This window comes from Miniopterus natalensis, chromosome 9 (assembly GCF_054644295.1).
Source record: "Miniopterus natalensis isolate mMinNat1 chromosome 9, mMinNat1.hap1, whole genome shotgun sequence".
In the NCBI taxonomy this organism is placed as follows: domain Eukaryota; kingdom Metazoa; phylum Chordata; class Mammalia; order Chiroptera; family Miniopteridae; genus Miniopterus; species Miniopterus natalensis.
In genome coordinates this window covers 56077366-56092588 of record NC_142089.1, presented here as the reverse complement: position 1 = coordinate 56092588, position 15223 = coordinate 56077366, and the positions used below count along the sequence as shown (strand labels likewise).

The window sequence follows — 15223 nt, the reverse complement described above, 5'->3', positions numbered from 1 at the left end:
TATCTCTCTCTCTCTCTCCTTCTCCCTTCTTCACTCTGAAATCAATAAAAATATATTAAAAAAATTTTTTTTTACACTTTAGAGCCAAACTACTTCAAAGAAGTAGGTCCCATAATTCAAGGTTTTTTTAAATTTTTATTCAACAGGGTCATCCATCACTTGTGAAAGCTCTGTCCTGCTTATATGAAAAGCTGTATCAAAAGACAATCGATCCAAATAAAGAAATCCTTGTGACAGTAGGAGCATATGGCTCTCTTTTTAATGCCATTCAAGGATTAATTGATGAAGGAGATGAAGTAAGTATCAGTTAACATTATCACGTTACCTATATTCATCATTATTGTTTGTCCTGCCTTTGAATGTTTTACTTATTTTCTGCTTTTTTTATTTTTAATTATTTTTGAAATATAATGCATATGCAGTAAAGCTCACAAACCCTAAATGTACAGGTCAATACATTTTTACGTATGTGCGTGTGCATGTATGTAGGGCGTCCCAAGAATACGTATACATACTTTGGCTGCCGTAATGCATTTCAGCGGGTTAAATCTGAAAAGAAACATCAGCTGAGCTATCAGCTGTTACAGTGTGTATTTATTTTTCAGGGGCACGCGTGCATATATATCCATGTGACCACAAACCAGATACATTTCCAGCGCCCCTTTGCCCCTTTCTAGCCTATATTCTCCCAGGGATACCCCCTCTTCTGTCTTCTCTTGAATCTGGCTTCTTCCATTTTTGTCTGTGAGATTCATCCATTTCGTTGCACGTTCTTTATTCTTATTTTTAAAGCTTATTTAGATAAAGGCAGGTGGAAGGGGCTAGCGGTGATGGGGAAAATTAATCTCGTTTGCACTTCCATCACAGTATATCAAAGGGACTGTGTCGAGCAGAGGAGACAGACTTGTAAACAAGTGAAGAGGAGCGCAGTGTGCTTGTCACAGGGGAGCACGTCTAAGTCATGGTGGAAACAAAGGGGAGAAGCGGTGGACTCTCCTCATGTAGGTCTGGAAGGCTCCAGAGAGGCGTTGCTTAAGCTGGGTCTGAAGGATAAATGCTCACCATGACCTATATTGTTAATTCTGTTCTTTGAACTCTTATAGCACTTTATCTGTACTTTTTTTCATTAAAAATAAAATACCACTATAACTTTGAGTTATATTGTTTTATGTCCCAAATTCCCTGTATTATGCCAGACAAAAAAAATAAGCTAAAAGGAACGTGTTAAGGAAGGACAGTCATACTTTGATATAAAAAAATCTCTTTTAATCCTATAAAAATAGTTGAAATTTTGCTTTATACTTTCATGCTGTTAATCGTTTGCTGCCCCCTCCCTCCCTGTGCACTGTTGGAATATCCCACAGCTCAGCCCTTGGCCTTCTTTTCTCTAGTCTTTCTTCCCTGATCACTTCATCTAATCTTTTGAAACCACACATGTCACTTTGTGTCACATGGACCTATTTTATTGTCTTTGTAATAACATTGATTACTATCTGAAATGATTTCATTTACTTCCTTGTTTTCTTGTTTATTGTAAGTACCCCCCAGTAGACTGAGTTCCAGGAGAACTGGTTTACTGCTGTCCACCAGCACCTAAAGTAGTGAGTGCTCAATAAATATTCTTCAAAGAGAGAGGGGAATTGTTCCCATTGTAAATGCAAAGCAGTCACAGTGAAGAGTGTCAAGTACATTCTTTCAGTTCTACCTCCCTGCCTCCCAATGCAGTTCCCTTTTTTGAGCTCTCACTATGTTTCTCACCAGGGTTACAAAGATAGGTCATCTTAGCCCCTGAGAATTATTTCACAGACTGATTAAAAACTTGTTCCTGGTTCATTTCTTTGTCCTCCGCAGTACCTAACACCTAACACCTAACATAGCACATTTTATAGTAGGTATGCAGTGTGCATTGAATGACTAGTATAAGCAAAGGGGCTTTAGGATGCGAGGGCCTCCTTTTACCCCAAAGAGAAATGCCTTGAATAGGTATTTCACATCATAGGAAATACAAACAGTAAAATGTGTGAATTTGGAACAGTAATTAGGGACCATTAATTTAACCAATAGAAAGTTAAGCAAGACAACTTACTGCTGACTTGTGAAATTATAAATTGTTCTTTCCAGATTTTTCAAAAGCAGCTTGGCTATATATAGAAAGTACCGTAAAGATGTTTATACCCTTTAACGATAGCAATCATCTAAATTTATTCAGCAGACTATTAAAAAATAGGGAAACTATACATACTAACAAATGGGCATAGCATTGTTATTTATACAAGCAAACCATAAGAAAATTATTCTAGAATTCAATAGGCTCTTGATAGCCATTAAAATAATAAATATTAAAACTAACAGCCCAGCCGGCATGACTCAGCAGTTGAGCATCGACCTAGGATCCAGGAGATCAAGGTTTGATTCCTGGTCAGGGCACATGCCCAGGTTGCAGGCTCGATCCCCAGTGTGGGGCGTGTAGGAGGCAGCCGATCAATGACAACTCTCTCATCACTGATGTTTCTATCTCTCTCTCCCTCTCCCTCTCTCTGAAATCAGTAAAGATATATATATATATATATGTGTGTGTATATATATATATATATGTTTAAAACTAACAATAATATGAAATTTTTGTGAAATATTGCTAGGCTTAAAAAAGATAGAAAGAAAACTTGAATGTGTATTATATTGATTACAAATTAGGTGTTTAAACTCTCTTTATAGAAAAGCCAAAAGTCAGGATGCTAGACCCAGGCTGGCAGTTTGTGGGAGGGATACTGACTGGGCTGGCTGGATTGGCCAACTGACCTGAAAGCCAGCCCATGAGTGACTGAGAGAGACCATGCAGGGGCAAAGGGACCAGGAGTACATGCCAAGGACTAGGGAAAAAAGAATCCAGATATAGGTCACCTGGAGGGAAAATGTGGTATCAGACAACAACTATAGCATCCGCTCTTTGTTTCAGGATGCTTTTGGGAAAAGGGAAACATCCTTACTCTCAAGATAATTCTTAGAAATTAACACTCCACCACAGAGACCATTGCAGTGTTCTCTTTCTTTATAGTGGCTTCTGCTGCCATCTGATATTTTATTTTCTAACTTGAAATTTAAATAAACTTTTAACATTTTTGGCCAGAACATCCCTTTGAGAATGTGATGGAAGCTATGGCCCTTTTCCCCTCAAAAATCTACCTATGTACATATAAAACTTGGCATGCGATTCCCGGGTCCCCACCTCAAGCCTACCTGTAGATCTCCCTAAGAGGTCAGTGACCCCAGTGAAGGCTCCCAGCAAGTTTATCCCCAAGGTCTCTTCCACTGGGATGTTCCATGAAGGCAAGGCCTACTGTTTTCACCGCTGCATCTAAGCATGTAGCATAGTGCCTCACAGGTAGTAGTTACACAATATTTGTTAAATGAATCAACGATTGATATGTTGTGTTCTTATTTGGTTTTATTTCAGGTCATAGTCATAGTACCTTTCTATGACTGCTATGAGCCCATGGTGCGAATGGCTGGAGCAACACCTGTTTTTATTTCTTTAAGATCTGTAAGTTTGCCAGTATCATTCACATGCTTTAAGAAGTTTTGAAAATGCCAATTACTTTGCCACCGATAAAGTTTCTACTTTGATTATATTATCTCTACTATGGCTGAAGTTAATCAACAACTAATGCTGAGGGGAGCTTCTGTTAATTTATTGTGTGTTTGCCATGTGTCTCTGTTGTATTAGCGTCCACATTGTATGCAATATTATCTTTTGTGGCCATTCGTCTCTCCCTTTGACTGAGCACCACCAGGTGAGAGACTGTTTCTGACTCACTTTTATGGCACTGCTCTCCAGTGACTGACAGTGCAGGGCAACGCTGGTGCTCAGTAAATGCTTGGTGAATTCTGATTGCAGTGATTTTTTAATTCTACTATTATCTTTAGGAATATAATATAGTACCATTGTCTTTTTAAAAATCTTTTTAAAGTAAGTAATACGCTAAGGTGGATCACAGAATCTTCTACTAGTCTTATTGTATGAGACAGGTTAACCCTAGTTACCCCTGGTCCCTTTGAGGGGATGTGGGCACTGGAACAGCTAGTAATATGGACAGAGTCCATTTTTCTGTTTAACAGGTGTAAGCATGAGACTTGAATCCTCTTGGGCTCTGAAGGCAGGACTAGAGCTTGGTTATTTCTGTTTATTTTCTTTGTTAGTCATTTATTCAGTTAGATTTGCCACTCCTTCCTCTAACTTTTTTTCTTTATTAGGTTATTTATTTGTAAGACAGCAAACATGAATTAATTAAATCACATCTTCATTCTTCATGCTTAGAAACCTGTTGATGGGAAAAAATGGTCTAGTTCTGACTGGACATTGGATCCTGAAGAACTGGCAAGTAAATTTAATTCCAAAACCAAAGCCATTATACTAAATACTCCACATAACCCCATTGGCAAAGTAAGTGAGTCTTTGATCTGTTTCTACAGTCTTCTGATCCATTCTTTTGTCACGCAGTGAATAATAATTGCTCTGCTCTTGTTTCCTTTAATATGCACAGGTGTACACCAAAGAGGAACTCCAACTAATTGCTGACCTTTGCATCAAATATGACACACTCTGCATCAGTGATGAGGTTTATGAATGGCTTGTATATACTGGAAATAAGCATTTAAAAATAGGTACTGATTATTGCGTAGAATCACAAATCTAAATGCATTTGGGCATGTGTGGAACAACTGATTGGAAAGGGTCCCAGAACAGCTTCAGTGTAACCTCCGCAGTGGGTGTCTGTGTGTATGAGTGCTTACAGAGGACATCTGAATCAATGGTGCTTGAGTGAGTTAATGAGCCGATTGAAGGGCAGACAGTACAAACTTAAGGGAAGAGATTTTGGATCACACTGTAAAGCTACCAAACCGTATCCTTGGTTTGTTTTTGTTTTTTTATCAAGAATCCAGCTATAACTTGGTACATAAGACATGGGAGAGGCGGAACCATGGTCATAAAAATTGACACCTGAACAGAGACCTGAGGGAGGTGAGAGACTGAGCTATGTGTACACCTGAGGGGAATGTGTTTTCAGGCATAGGTAGGGCAAGTGCAAATATGACCATGGTTCCGCCTCTCCTTCCAGCATTGGCTCTGTCCTTTTTCTGTTCTCTTTTGATTTTTCCTCCAAAGCAAATGTCAGGATCTATATATTTTACTCCTACCCTGCAAGAAGGAAGGGATTTCTGTTTGTTTTGGTCTCTGAATCCTCAGTTCCCAGAATAGGGTCTTGCATGTTGTAGATGATCAGAAAGTAATTGTTGAATAAATGAATCAGATGCGTGAAAAAAGGCTAAGGGAAAGATAACTGAAATCACTGTGACAGAAACCCATAAATAAAAAATTAGTGCACTGCCGGGCCCGCATGGCTCAGCGGTTGAGCATCGACCTAGGACCCAGGAGATCAAGGTTCGATTCCCGGTCAGGGAACATGCCTGGGTTTCAGGCTCAATCCCCAGTCGGAGGCGTGTAGGAGACAGCCGATCAATGACTCTCTTTCATCATTGATTTTCTCTCTCTCTCTCTCCCCCTCTGCCTTCCTTTCTCTAAAATCAATAAAGACATATTTTAAAAAAAATTATTGCACTTATACACAAATAGTTGTTGCTAACATCGTAATCATCCCTATGTGCACTACCAATTGCTGTAGAAACACGGAGGAGAATGCAGATGTTTGAGTGAGAAAAAGGTGTAATTAGTGAGAGAAGTAGGAAGAAAATTCCTATCAGATAAACTAACCATACTGAGGCAAAAAGGCTTGAAAGATCAAGATAAGCCACGTAAGAAAGCTAAGTGGTTTATTATAAGGGTTTGTTAACTGGCAGATTGGACTGTGGGAAAGTAGAGTGATTCTGAAGGATATTGTATATGAAAATAGAGTGTAAACTGTTGAGTGTAAAAATATAATGACCTTTCAAAGTGAGAGGCAACAAACATTTATTGAGATCAATAAGAATAGCTATTCTGGGATCATTAATTCAAGCAAAAGCCCAAATAATGTTCTGATTAGGAGACAAAGGCAGTGGGTATTGATGAGTAAGTGAAGGGGAATAATTACACCAGTAGAAGAAAGGCATTTCTATTGGTGCAGATAACATGTTAATTTTAAACAATGTTTTTAATTTTCAGTCCAGTTGTCATAATAATTATTTTCTTGTTATCTTTGCAAACAGTTCTTTGGGACACAAGGTTGGTTAGGCCCAGTCCAAAGGTTATTTTGTCCTGTTTTTACCTTTCCAAAGATTTGAGGCATAGGACCTGCAAGACAGTTCATCTGGCATGGCAGCCCTGGCTCCATTTTAAAGTGGCTCCATTTATATATGTTATTTTTTACAGGTCAGTGGTTCTGAATATTGCATTCCATCCTGAAACTAGAAGTGATTTTCCTGATGGAAATTAAATAATTAGAAATCAATATAAAAATCATGCATATTTTTCATAACAAAGAGCTATCAAAATAAACACATTGGAGTTTTTCTGATTTTGCCATTAATATTCATTTACTAAATGCTCATTTGTTTCACTCTTGGTAGCATTCACTATTAGATAAGTGATAGCATTTATGCTTAAGAAAATTTTGTGGAGGAAAACTTGGTTGATTTTTTCAGTTCTACACTTTAACTTGATCACCAGAAAGAGTACTTGTGAGCATACTTTGAGAACTACGGCAAAAGGTGTGACAACGCAGGGGAATTGATTGCAGGATTGGATTTGTTTTATAAAGGTAAGAACCAGCTGCAGGGGAGGGTCTAAAATGAGTCAGAGGTCCCGGCAGTGGAGATGAGAAATGCATGTTGTTTAGAAAGAGAAAAGTACAGGGCACAGAGTTTGTCATTAGAATGTAGGAAGGAAACAGGCAAGAATCATTCTGAGGTCTGCAGCCCGGACCCCTCAGCAGTGACGGGCCCTTAACCAGAGACGGAGATGTAAGGAGGAGGAACAGGTCTGTGGGGAAGAACTGAGCCGAGGAAACTCCTGACTCATGCTTTAGTCCTGCTAAGTTTCAGTGTCTGTGCGACACAGATGTCCGAAGACAAGTAGAATTATAGGTCTGATGGTCAGGATCAAATTATGAGGGAGAATGTTAAACAGAGAAGACCAGGAATTTGCAAGGTGTGGTGTCTTAACACAGCAAACTGTGGTTCTGGGTCAAATCTGCATCAGAGTTCACCTCACCTGTCTTGTTGATGACCTCTGTCTTGGGTCATTTCCCCAGTGCAATATCAGGCCAATATGGACAATGAATTTTTTGGTAGATTTTTTTCTAGATTAAATTTTATTAAATTATTATTTTATTTAAAATTATTTTAGGTTTATTTGATTTATTTAAAATTGTTACTTATTTAAATTAAATAATTCTATGCAATTAATTAAATCATTTTGTTAAATTTATTTAAAAATTTTTAGATTAAGCAGAGAGGGAGAGACATCTATCTAATGAGTAAATGTAATTTTATATTCAACCTAAAATGTATGTTCATGTCTATGTGAGAATGACTCAGATCTTTAGCATTTTAGTTAATTCAGCTTGGCAATATTCTTTCAAAGATTACTTTAACCATGAAGTTATTTTTTAAACCTGTATTATATTTAAGCCTTACGTTATATTATAAGCCCTTCATGGTAGCAGTGTAACTGATAATGTTTGCTAGAGATATCAAGTCATATATTTTTAACTCAGATTTTTTAGTTGTTATAACAGCCCATAAAGTTAAACCACGAAAGAAATGAATTCAGTATTTTATTACTTAGAGAGTTCAGTTCGGTTGCATGAAAACTTACTCTATCAAGTACATTGGCCTTTGTTACACAAACGATGCAAAATGACTGTTCCATCAACTCGCCGAGTGCAACACTAGTGCTTTAATGTAATGCAATAAGGCCGTGTCGCCACGCGTCGTGAAGCTGGCATCACCTTCACGTTGTCACAGGCAGTTTTCCCTGGCGCAGCGCTCTTCGTGATGCCCCTGATCTTCATCTGACTTCTATTGAAGCCCGAGTCGCCTGTGAATAACTGTTATTGGTGCTGTGGCTGATTTCAGGATCATGGGTCATAAATGAGAAGTGCAAACTTACTGATACTGGATATGGTTTTTTAAAGCATCAGATCTGCAAAGATATTCCCCCCCCCCCAGATTACAATAGTCACACTCAGTGCTGTGGGCATCTGTTTAACTTCTGTGGCTCCCCAAATCTCTGAGATTGAAAGGACATGAACATCTAGAAGTTTTAAAATGATTTAGGGTCCCTTTTATTGAAATATCGGATCAGATCCTTGATTCAAATGATATCTCCAGGTTTCAGTAAAAAGACGTTTCAGTCAACAAAAGAAACCTCTCATGGAAGAGATATACTGATATACTGATATTTGTCTACTACTCTATTGAGATTTGGGAAATTAGTATAAAATTCTTTGTAAACTATCTGATCAGCTTACAACCACTTTTATGTGGCTAAAATAGCCATCAACAAATTAGCTCTCCTTTGAAATACTAAATTAGATTTGATAGTTTGTGTATGAAACCTACATTTGACAGGAGTACTTTTTAATTTATGGTGTAAATTAATTCATGTGTAATTTATGGTGAAAACATGTTAGGATTGTATTAATTTCTCTGGGTAACTTTTATTTTCAAAGATTTTATTTCTAAATATTCTAACTAATAGGCCTCTCTGATTCTGGATATATATTATTACTTTAAAGGGAATGACACTCTGCAATATGCATAGTTTAGGTCCTTCTCTGGTCAAATAGGAAAGCACACGTGTGTCGTGGTGGTCTTTGGACTACTTTGGAAGCCTAGAACTGTCTCAGAACTTGAAGATAAAATTACTTATATCAAATATTAGAATATTCCTTCTTTGAATGAACCCTCTGAATATCTTCTTCATTTATCTTTTCATTTTTGTTATACTCTATGGTGAACACAATTATAACTTTTCTGACTTACACAGTTTTCCTACCTTTACAAACACTGGCAGGTGTTTCACGATAGACTGAAATTACTTACATATACATTCTGTTTGGAAATTTCTTTTAGTTACTTTACATTTTAGTAAGCACTTCTTATGAGAAGATTACTTTAAGAAAACAGCTTAGCCCACCGCCACCCCCAGAAATGGGTATTTATTTTCCCTTTGTGTGTCCCAGCACTTTTAGAACAATACAAGAACATCTATTGTACCTCTAAAAAAGAAGCAAAACACTTGTGGGATTGCATCTGAAGATCTTCACAACTAAATTATTTGAGGAACCCAGAAAGCAGTGTTGTAGGTAGCATTGTGAGATGAACAGAGAAATAATGTACCACTATCCAGCAAAATTCACAAACTCTTGCGTTTTATACCTCCAGGACTTTGTTTTCTGCATTCCCTTCACCCAAAATTTACCTTTCTTTCCCTTTCCCTGCCTGGCAAACATCTTCCAAGTCTCAGCTCAAGCGTGACTGGCTACGGAGAGCCACCCCGAACACCTTCTATCCTTGCACGGTACTCCATGCCTATTGCTATTATAGTGTCACACTCTATTACAAGAGTCTTATTTGTCCCCGAGCCCTAGACATTAAGCTTCTTGAAGAACTGTATCTTTCTTCTCTTTGTTTCCTCTAGACCTAGCTTAGTCCCTGGCCCCTGATCATTGCTGATAAATGTTTAACGAGCGGATGAATAAATGAATGAATGATTTTATTAAAGGTATCAATCAACTTGAAACGTGTAACAGTCATTTCTCATTATTCGTGGAATCTGTACTTGTGATTTCACCTGCTCACTACAATATATTTGTAACCCCCATATCATTACAGTGCTTCTTTCTCAGACATGCGCAGAGGGGTGAAAAATTTGTCACCTGATAGGCACATTCCTAGTTGAGGTCAACAAGGCAACCCTCTGCCTTCTTGTTTCAGCTCCTACCACAAGCAAGTGTCCTTTTGTTGGTGATTTTGTTGTTTAAAGTGGCCCCTAAGCATGGGGCTGAAGTGCTATCTAATGTTTCTAAGTGCAGGAAGACTGTCCTGTGCATTACGGAGAAAATACTTGTGTTAGATAAGCTCTGTTCAGGCAAAAGTTCTAGTGCTATTGGCCATGAGGATATGAGGGGTTGGTATCTAAAGAGTATGGAGCTTCTTTTGGGGTGAAAAATAGTTCTAAAATTGATAGTGATGGTTGCACAACTCTGGGTATACTAAAAAGCATTGCATTATACACTTTAAATGAATGGATTATATGGTGTGGGATTTATATCTCAATAAAGTTATTAGCAAAACACATTCCTGCACGGGCATACAGTTTGCTGGGCCCCACCTGCAGAGTTTCTGATTCAGTAGGTCTGTGATGCAGTCCAAGAATTTGCCTTTCTTACAGGTTCCCCAGTGTATTGATATTGCTGGTGTAGGGACCACATTTTTAGAATCATTGCCCTAGGGATTCTGTAGATATAGCAAGTAGGCAGAATAGAGGTGAAATCAGCAATAGCCAAGATCACCACCAGGGCATGCTACAGAATGATTACATTGAACACACAGCTACTGTTATCACTGAGTGCTGGGCGCCAGTTTATGTGACCCCGACACAGAGCCAGCCCACCACCCTGCCTTCTGGCGCCTCTGCCACTCCCACCCCTGGAAATAATTTTGCTACTTAAAATTATTCAATCTATTACATATTATTTTGGTGCGATATTATAGTGTTTTCAAGCATTGCAACATTTTCAACTGTGCTTAAAGTTACATTTTCTTTTTAAAAACCTATGGCTACACTATGATACATTTATGTTTCTAGATTGCAGCAAATGTAGATTGATTGGAAAACAATTACTTAGCCTTTTTTTTTTCTTTCTTTTTCTGTTCAGCCACTTTTCCAGGTATGTGGGAGAGAACGGTAACCGTAGGAAGTGCTGGAAAGACTTTCAGTGTAACTGGCTGGAAGGTAAGATGAACAATTTAATTGCTTAAAAACAGGCATGTCCTTTATTTCTTGTAGAGTTTTTTTGTGTTTTAAATGCATATATACTTAGTTTACACAGGGTTTTATACTTACTGATATTTTGCTTATTGTTTACTCATTCAGCTTTCATATTGACCTTTATTTTCTTTGGGACCTAATCATTTCTTTATAAGTAAGAAAACATAAGTAATGTTTCATTTTATAAGTAACCAACTAATGACACATTTTCCTTTGCAAAGACTGTTCAGATTAGTGGCTATTAATATAAAAGAATAAATAATAATAGCAATATTTTGGCACTTTCACTATGTGCGATATTCTTTTTTAAAAAAAATATTTTATTGATTTCAGAGAGAGGAAGGGAGAGGGAGAGAGAGAGATAGAAGCATCAATGATGAGAGAGTCATTGATCGGCTGCCTCCTGCACACCCCCGACTGGGGATCGAGCCCGCAACCCAGGCATGTGCCCTGACAAGGAATCGAACCCCGACCTCCCAGATCCTAGGTCAACACTCAACCGCTGAGCCACGCCAGCCGGGCTGTGCCAGATTCTTAGCGCTTTACATGTACTAATTCCTTTCATTCTCATAACCACGTTATGAGGTAGGTATAATCTATTATCTCCATTTTACAGACAATAAAAGTACAGTACAGAGAACTTAAGGAACTTGCCTACGGTTACACTGCTAATAAATTCATACCAGGGCCTGCAAGCTGGCTTCCAAATCCGTGCACTTAACTCTTGCACTCTGAAGCACAACAGTTTATCCAGTCGAAACTTGGTTATCTTCAAACCTCCTTCTCCTAAACATGGCAAAAATGCCAGGGACTAGAGGTGGGCGGGGTCGAGGGGAAGGGAAGTATTCATGGGAACAGAGGGACAACACGAACGATCCTTGTGATGATGGACGTGTTCTACATTTTGACTGTATCGATGGCAGTATCCTGATTGTGATTTTTACTATAGATTTGCAAGATGTCACCATTGGGTGAAACTGGGTCAAGAGTACAAGGAATCTCTCTCTATATATTTCTTACAACTGCATGTTAATCTACAATGATCTCAAAATCAAAAGTTTAATTAAAAAAAGTTAGGAAGATGCCTGCAGCACCAAATAATGGAAGAATCCCTTAGGCCCTCATTCAGGGTTACTTTAGTCTGTATGTAACTCAGACAAGCGTTGGTGCAGGTTTTTAGACCTCCAGAGGATCAGAAGTAGCAAACGAGAAGAGGAGAGGAGAGAGTATTGGTTGCAGGTACTATTTACCTCTGAGAGCAGCTAAGTGACTCCAGCTGGAAACTTTTATACAAAAAGAGGTGTTGAAATGATTCTCAAACGGAAATACTTTCATTGTGTGAACATTTTAGAATCGAATATATTTAATAATTGCATTAAGCTTATATACTCTATTAGATTTGATACATACGATTAGATTCATTTTTTGAAATTTGCGTTTACCTTTTCCAGCTTGGCTGGTCCATTGGTCCTTACCACTTAATAAAACATTTGCAGACAGTTCAGCAGAACAGCCTCTATACCTGTGCAACTCCTTTACAGGTAGGTGTTACGGTAACTTGGGGTCGAGGCATGGTCTTTTGGTGAAGGTGTTACCTTCATGTTGTGTGTTTGAATTGCCTCAGTTCTTTCCTTCATGCCCTCTTTGAACAGGGCTTCTAGTGTAATTTGGGAATTTAGGAGCAGACACACAGTCATTGCTATGAAGAATAGTTTGTTGTTATTGTTTTTTTAATACATCGTTTTAACTTTGAACACTCCTGCGTTGCTGGTGGGATTACAAACCTTCAAACTCTCTGGAGGACAGTGACAGCCCCAAGCCAGATTAGAGATGCGTGTGTACTATGAAGCAGTAGTCTGTCTTCTGGGAATTTACCCCATAATTATTACCCGCACGGGTAAGAAGCTCTGTCTGTACATGGCCATGTATTGCAGAAAATACGGGATAGTCGTTATCCGTCTACAGGCAGTTAAGTTTAAGTAAACCTTGATCTATGTAAACGTTTAAATATCATAGGACTGTATTCTCAGAAATTACTGTAATTTCTGTATTCTCAGAAATTACAGGTAATTTCTCTGTAACAAATTACCTCAAACTTAGTGGCTTAAAACAACACAAATTTTTTATCTTACAGTTCTAGGGGTCAGCAGTCGAAATGGGGTTCACAGGGCATTGCTGCGGGCCTTCTGGAGGCTGGAAGGGCGAGTCCGTTCCTCGGCTTCTCCAGCTTCCAGGGGCGGCTCGCACGCTTGGTGTGTGGCCACATCACTCCAACCTCTGCTTTTGTCAACACATATCCTCCTGCCACCTTCTTCCCTTTATAAGGATCATTGTCATTGCATTAGACCCCGGACAATCCCAAACAATCTCTCCATCTCAGGATCCTTAACTTAAGTCACATTCATAAATTTTATTTCACCAAACAAGGTAACGTATGTACAGGTTCTGGCACTTGAGACATGGACATCTTTGAGGGCCATTATTCTGTCTACCATTGTGGCTGTTAAAAATTAAAAGTAAAGAAAGGGAAATAATGAGGAAGCTCTATAATTACTGATATGGAAAATTTCCAGAATATAATGTAAAGTAAAAATAGCAAGATACCCAGCAGTGTATATTTTTGCTATGTTCTATATAAGAAAGGGGGACAGTGTTTGCTTACGTGTTCTTAAAGGATCTCTGGAAAGATCCATAATGCAACTAGTAAAAGTGGCTATTTGTAGGGGGGAGGGAATAAGTGGAATTAATAGATAGGCTCTATTGCCTCTCAGACACCTGCCTAACAACATTGGCTTTTCTCTGGGCCCAATTTCACCCCTGTGTCTTCTGACTTTCCTGAAGAAGGGTAGAGAGGTCACTCTCATGCCCCAGAAAATTGTTTCTAACCCCTGTGGCACTTGTCCCACCTACGTGGGATGGATTTGTACACCTATAGGGAATAACACAGTGAGTGAGCTTTCATTTCTACAGAGTCCTCCAAGGTAAAGGGGAAAGGATGGCTAGTTCATCATTTCTCTGGTCATCTTTCAGACTTAAATCTAACAAGTCATTCTAACAGCTCACCTCAATAGAAAATAACATAATGTCTTTCATTTCCAAGTATGTCATCTTTACATAACACCTCTTCTTCAGTTTGGATTTTCATGGCTTATTCTCAGTTCTTCACATTAGATTTAACCTCTTACTTATAACAGATTCTTCCATTATCCTATAGAGTTTACCATAGGTCCACAGGAATTCAGCTGTAATTCCCTGAATGACTTTTGGCCAATAATATTATTACTCAGACAGTATTTATTATACCAGTAAATTCAGTAATAAATAACATTACCATATTTCCTTTTCACATTGTTCAATCTTAACATACAGGAGGCCTTGGCTCAAGCTTTTTGGATGGAAATGAAGCGCATGGACGACCCAGAGTGTTACTTTAATTCTTTGCCAAAAGAGTTAGAAGCAAAAAGAGATCGGATGGTACATTTACTTGGAAGTGTTGGCCTAAAACCCATAGTTCCTGATGGGGGCTACTTCATCATTGCCAATGTGTCTTTGCTAGGTTTGTAAAGGTTTTTATTATTTCAAATGTATAGAAACTTATGTGTGATGTTATATCAGAATTATGGAGAAAAGATTGGTGTCAAAGCCATATCAGCATTTTATTTATGAAAAAAATGGACTTTCACAATATCAGCGTTTTTACACAATTGGAATTTTAGGTTCTTAACCTTAAATGTGACTGTGGAGATTGGAAATTAAAATCATTAAGTAAAAACATATTAAGATTTTTTTAAAATATAGGTGAAACTTTCTCCAATGTCAAGGTTTTTCCACTGTTAATTTGAAGAGACCCGGTAGTATTTTGTGAATAAAAGAAACAAGGTAACTGTCTCAGTCTGTTTTGAGCAATAAATTATAAAATTCCGCTGAATGCAGTAATCATCAATGTTAGTAGCCTTGGGCCATTCAAAAAGATCTAAGAGTACAAATCAATAACATTGAAACAATATAAAATATGGATTGCTGAAGCCGAATGCCAGAGAAATATCTAGCCCAGATCTTAAAGCAAGATTGGAGCAAGAGATAAGAATAGGAATACATATTTGAAGATTTTCCCCAAACTTAACATTTTTTTAAAAGCGTAATGTATGGATGAAAGAGGCAAACAATAAGAATATCACTTGGAAGATCTCCACAGTCACTTTCCCTTTATAAATAATGAGTAATATTAAT

At 38.1% G+C, this 15223-nt stretch overlaps 1 protein-coding gene across 2 annotated transcripts in view; it reads left to right on the top strand.

Annotated features, from left to right (window-relative positions):
- Window positions 1-15223, top strand: part of KYAT3 (kynurenine aminotransferase 3) — a 43310-nt gene that overhangs the window by 23100 nt on the left and 4987 nt on the right. For both annotated transcript variants that reach the window (XM_016211334.2, XM_087820569.1), the window contains 7 exons: window positions 147-296; window positions 3455-3541; window positions 4316-4441; window positions 4542-4662; window positions 10881-10957; window positions 12445-12534; window positions 14363-14549. In XM_016211334.2, the coding sequence (XP_016066820.2) occupies window positions 147-296; window positions 3455-3541; window positions 4316-4441; window positions 4542-4662; window positions 10881-10957; window positions 12445-12534; window positions 14363-14549 (838 nt within the window). The remainder of the gene's footprint in view (window positions 1-146; window positions 297-3454; window positions 3542-4315; window positions 4442-4541; window positions 4663-10880; window positions 10958-12444; window positions 12535-14362; window positions 14550-15223) is intronic.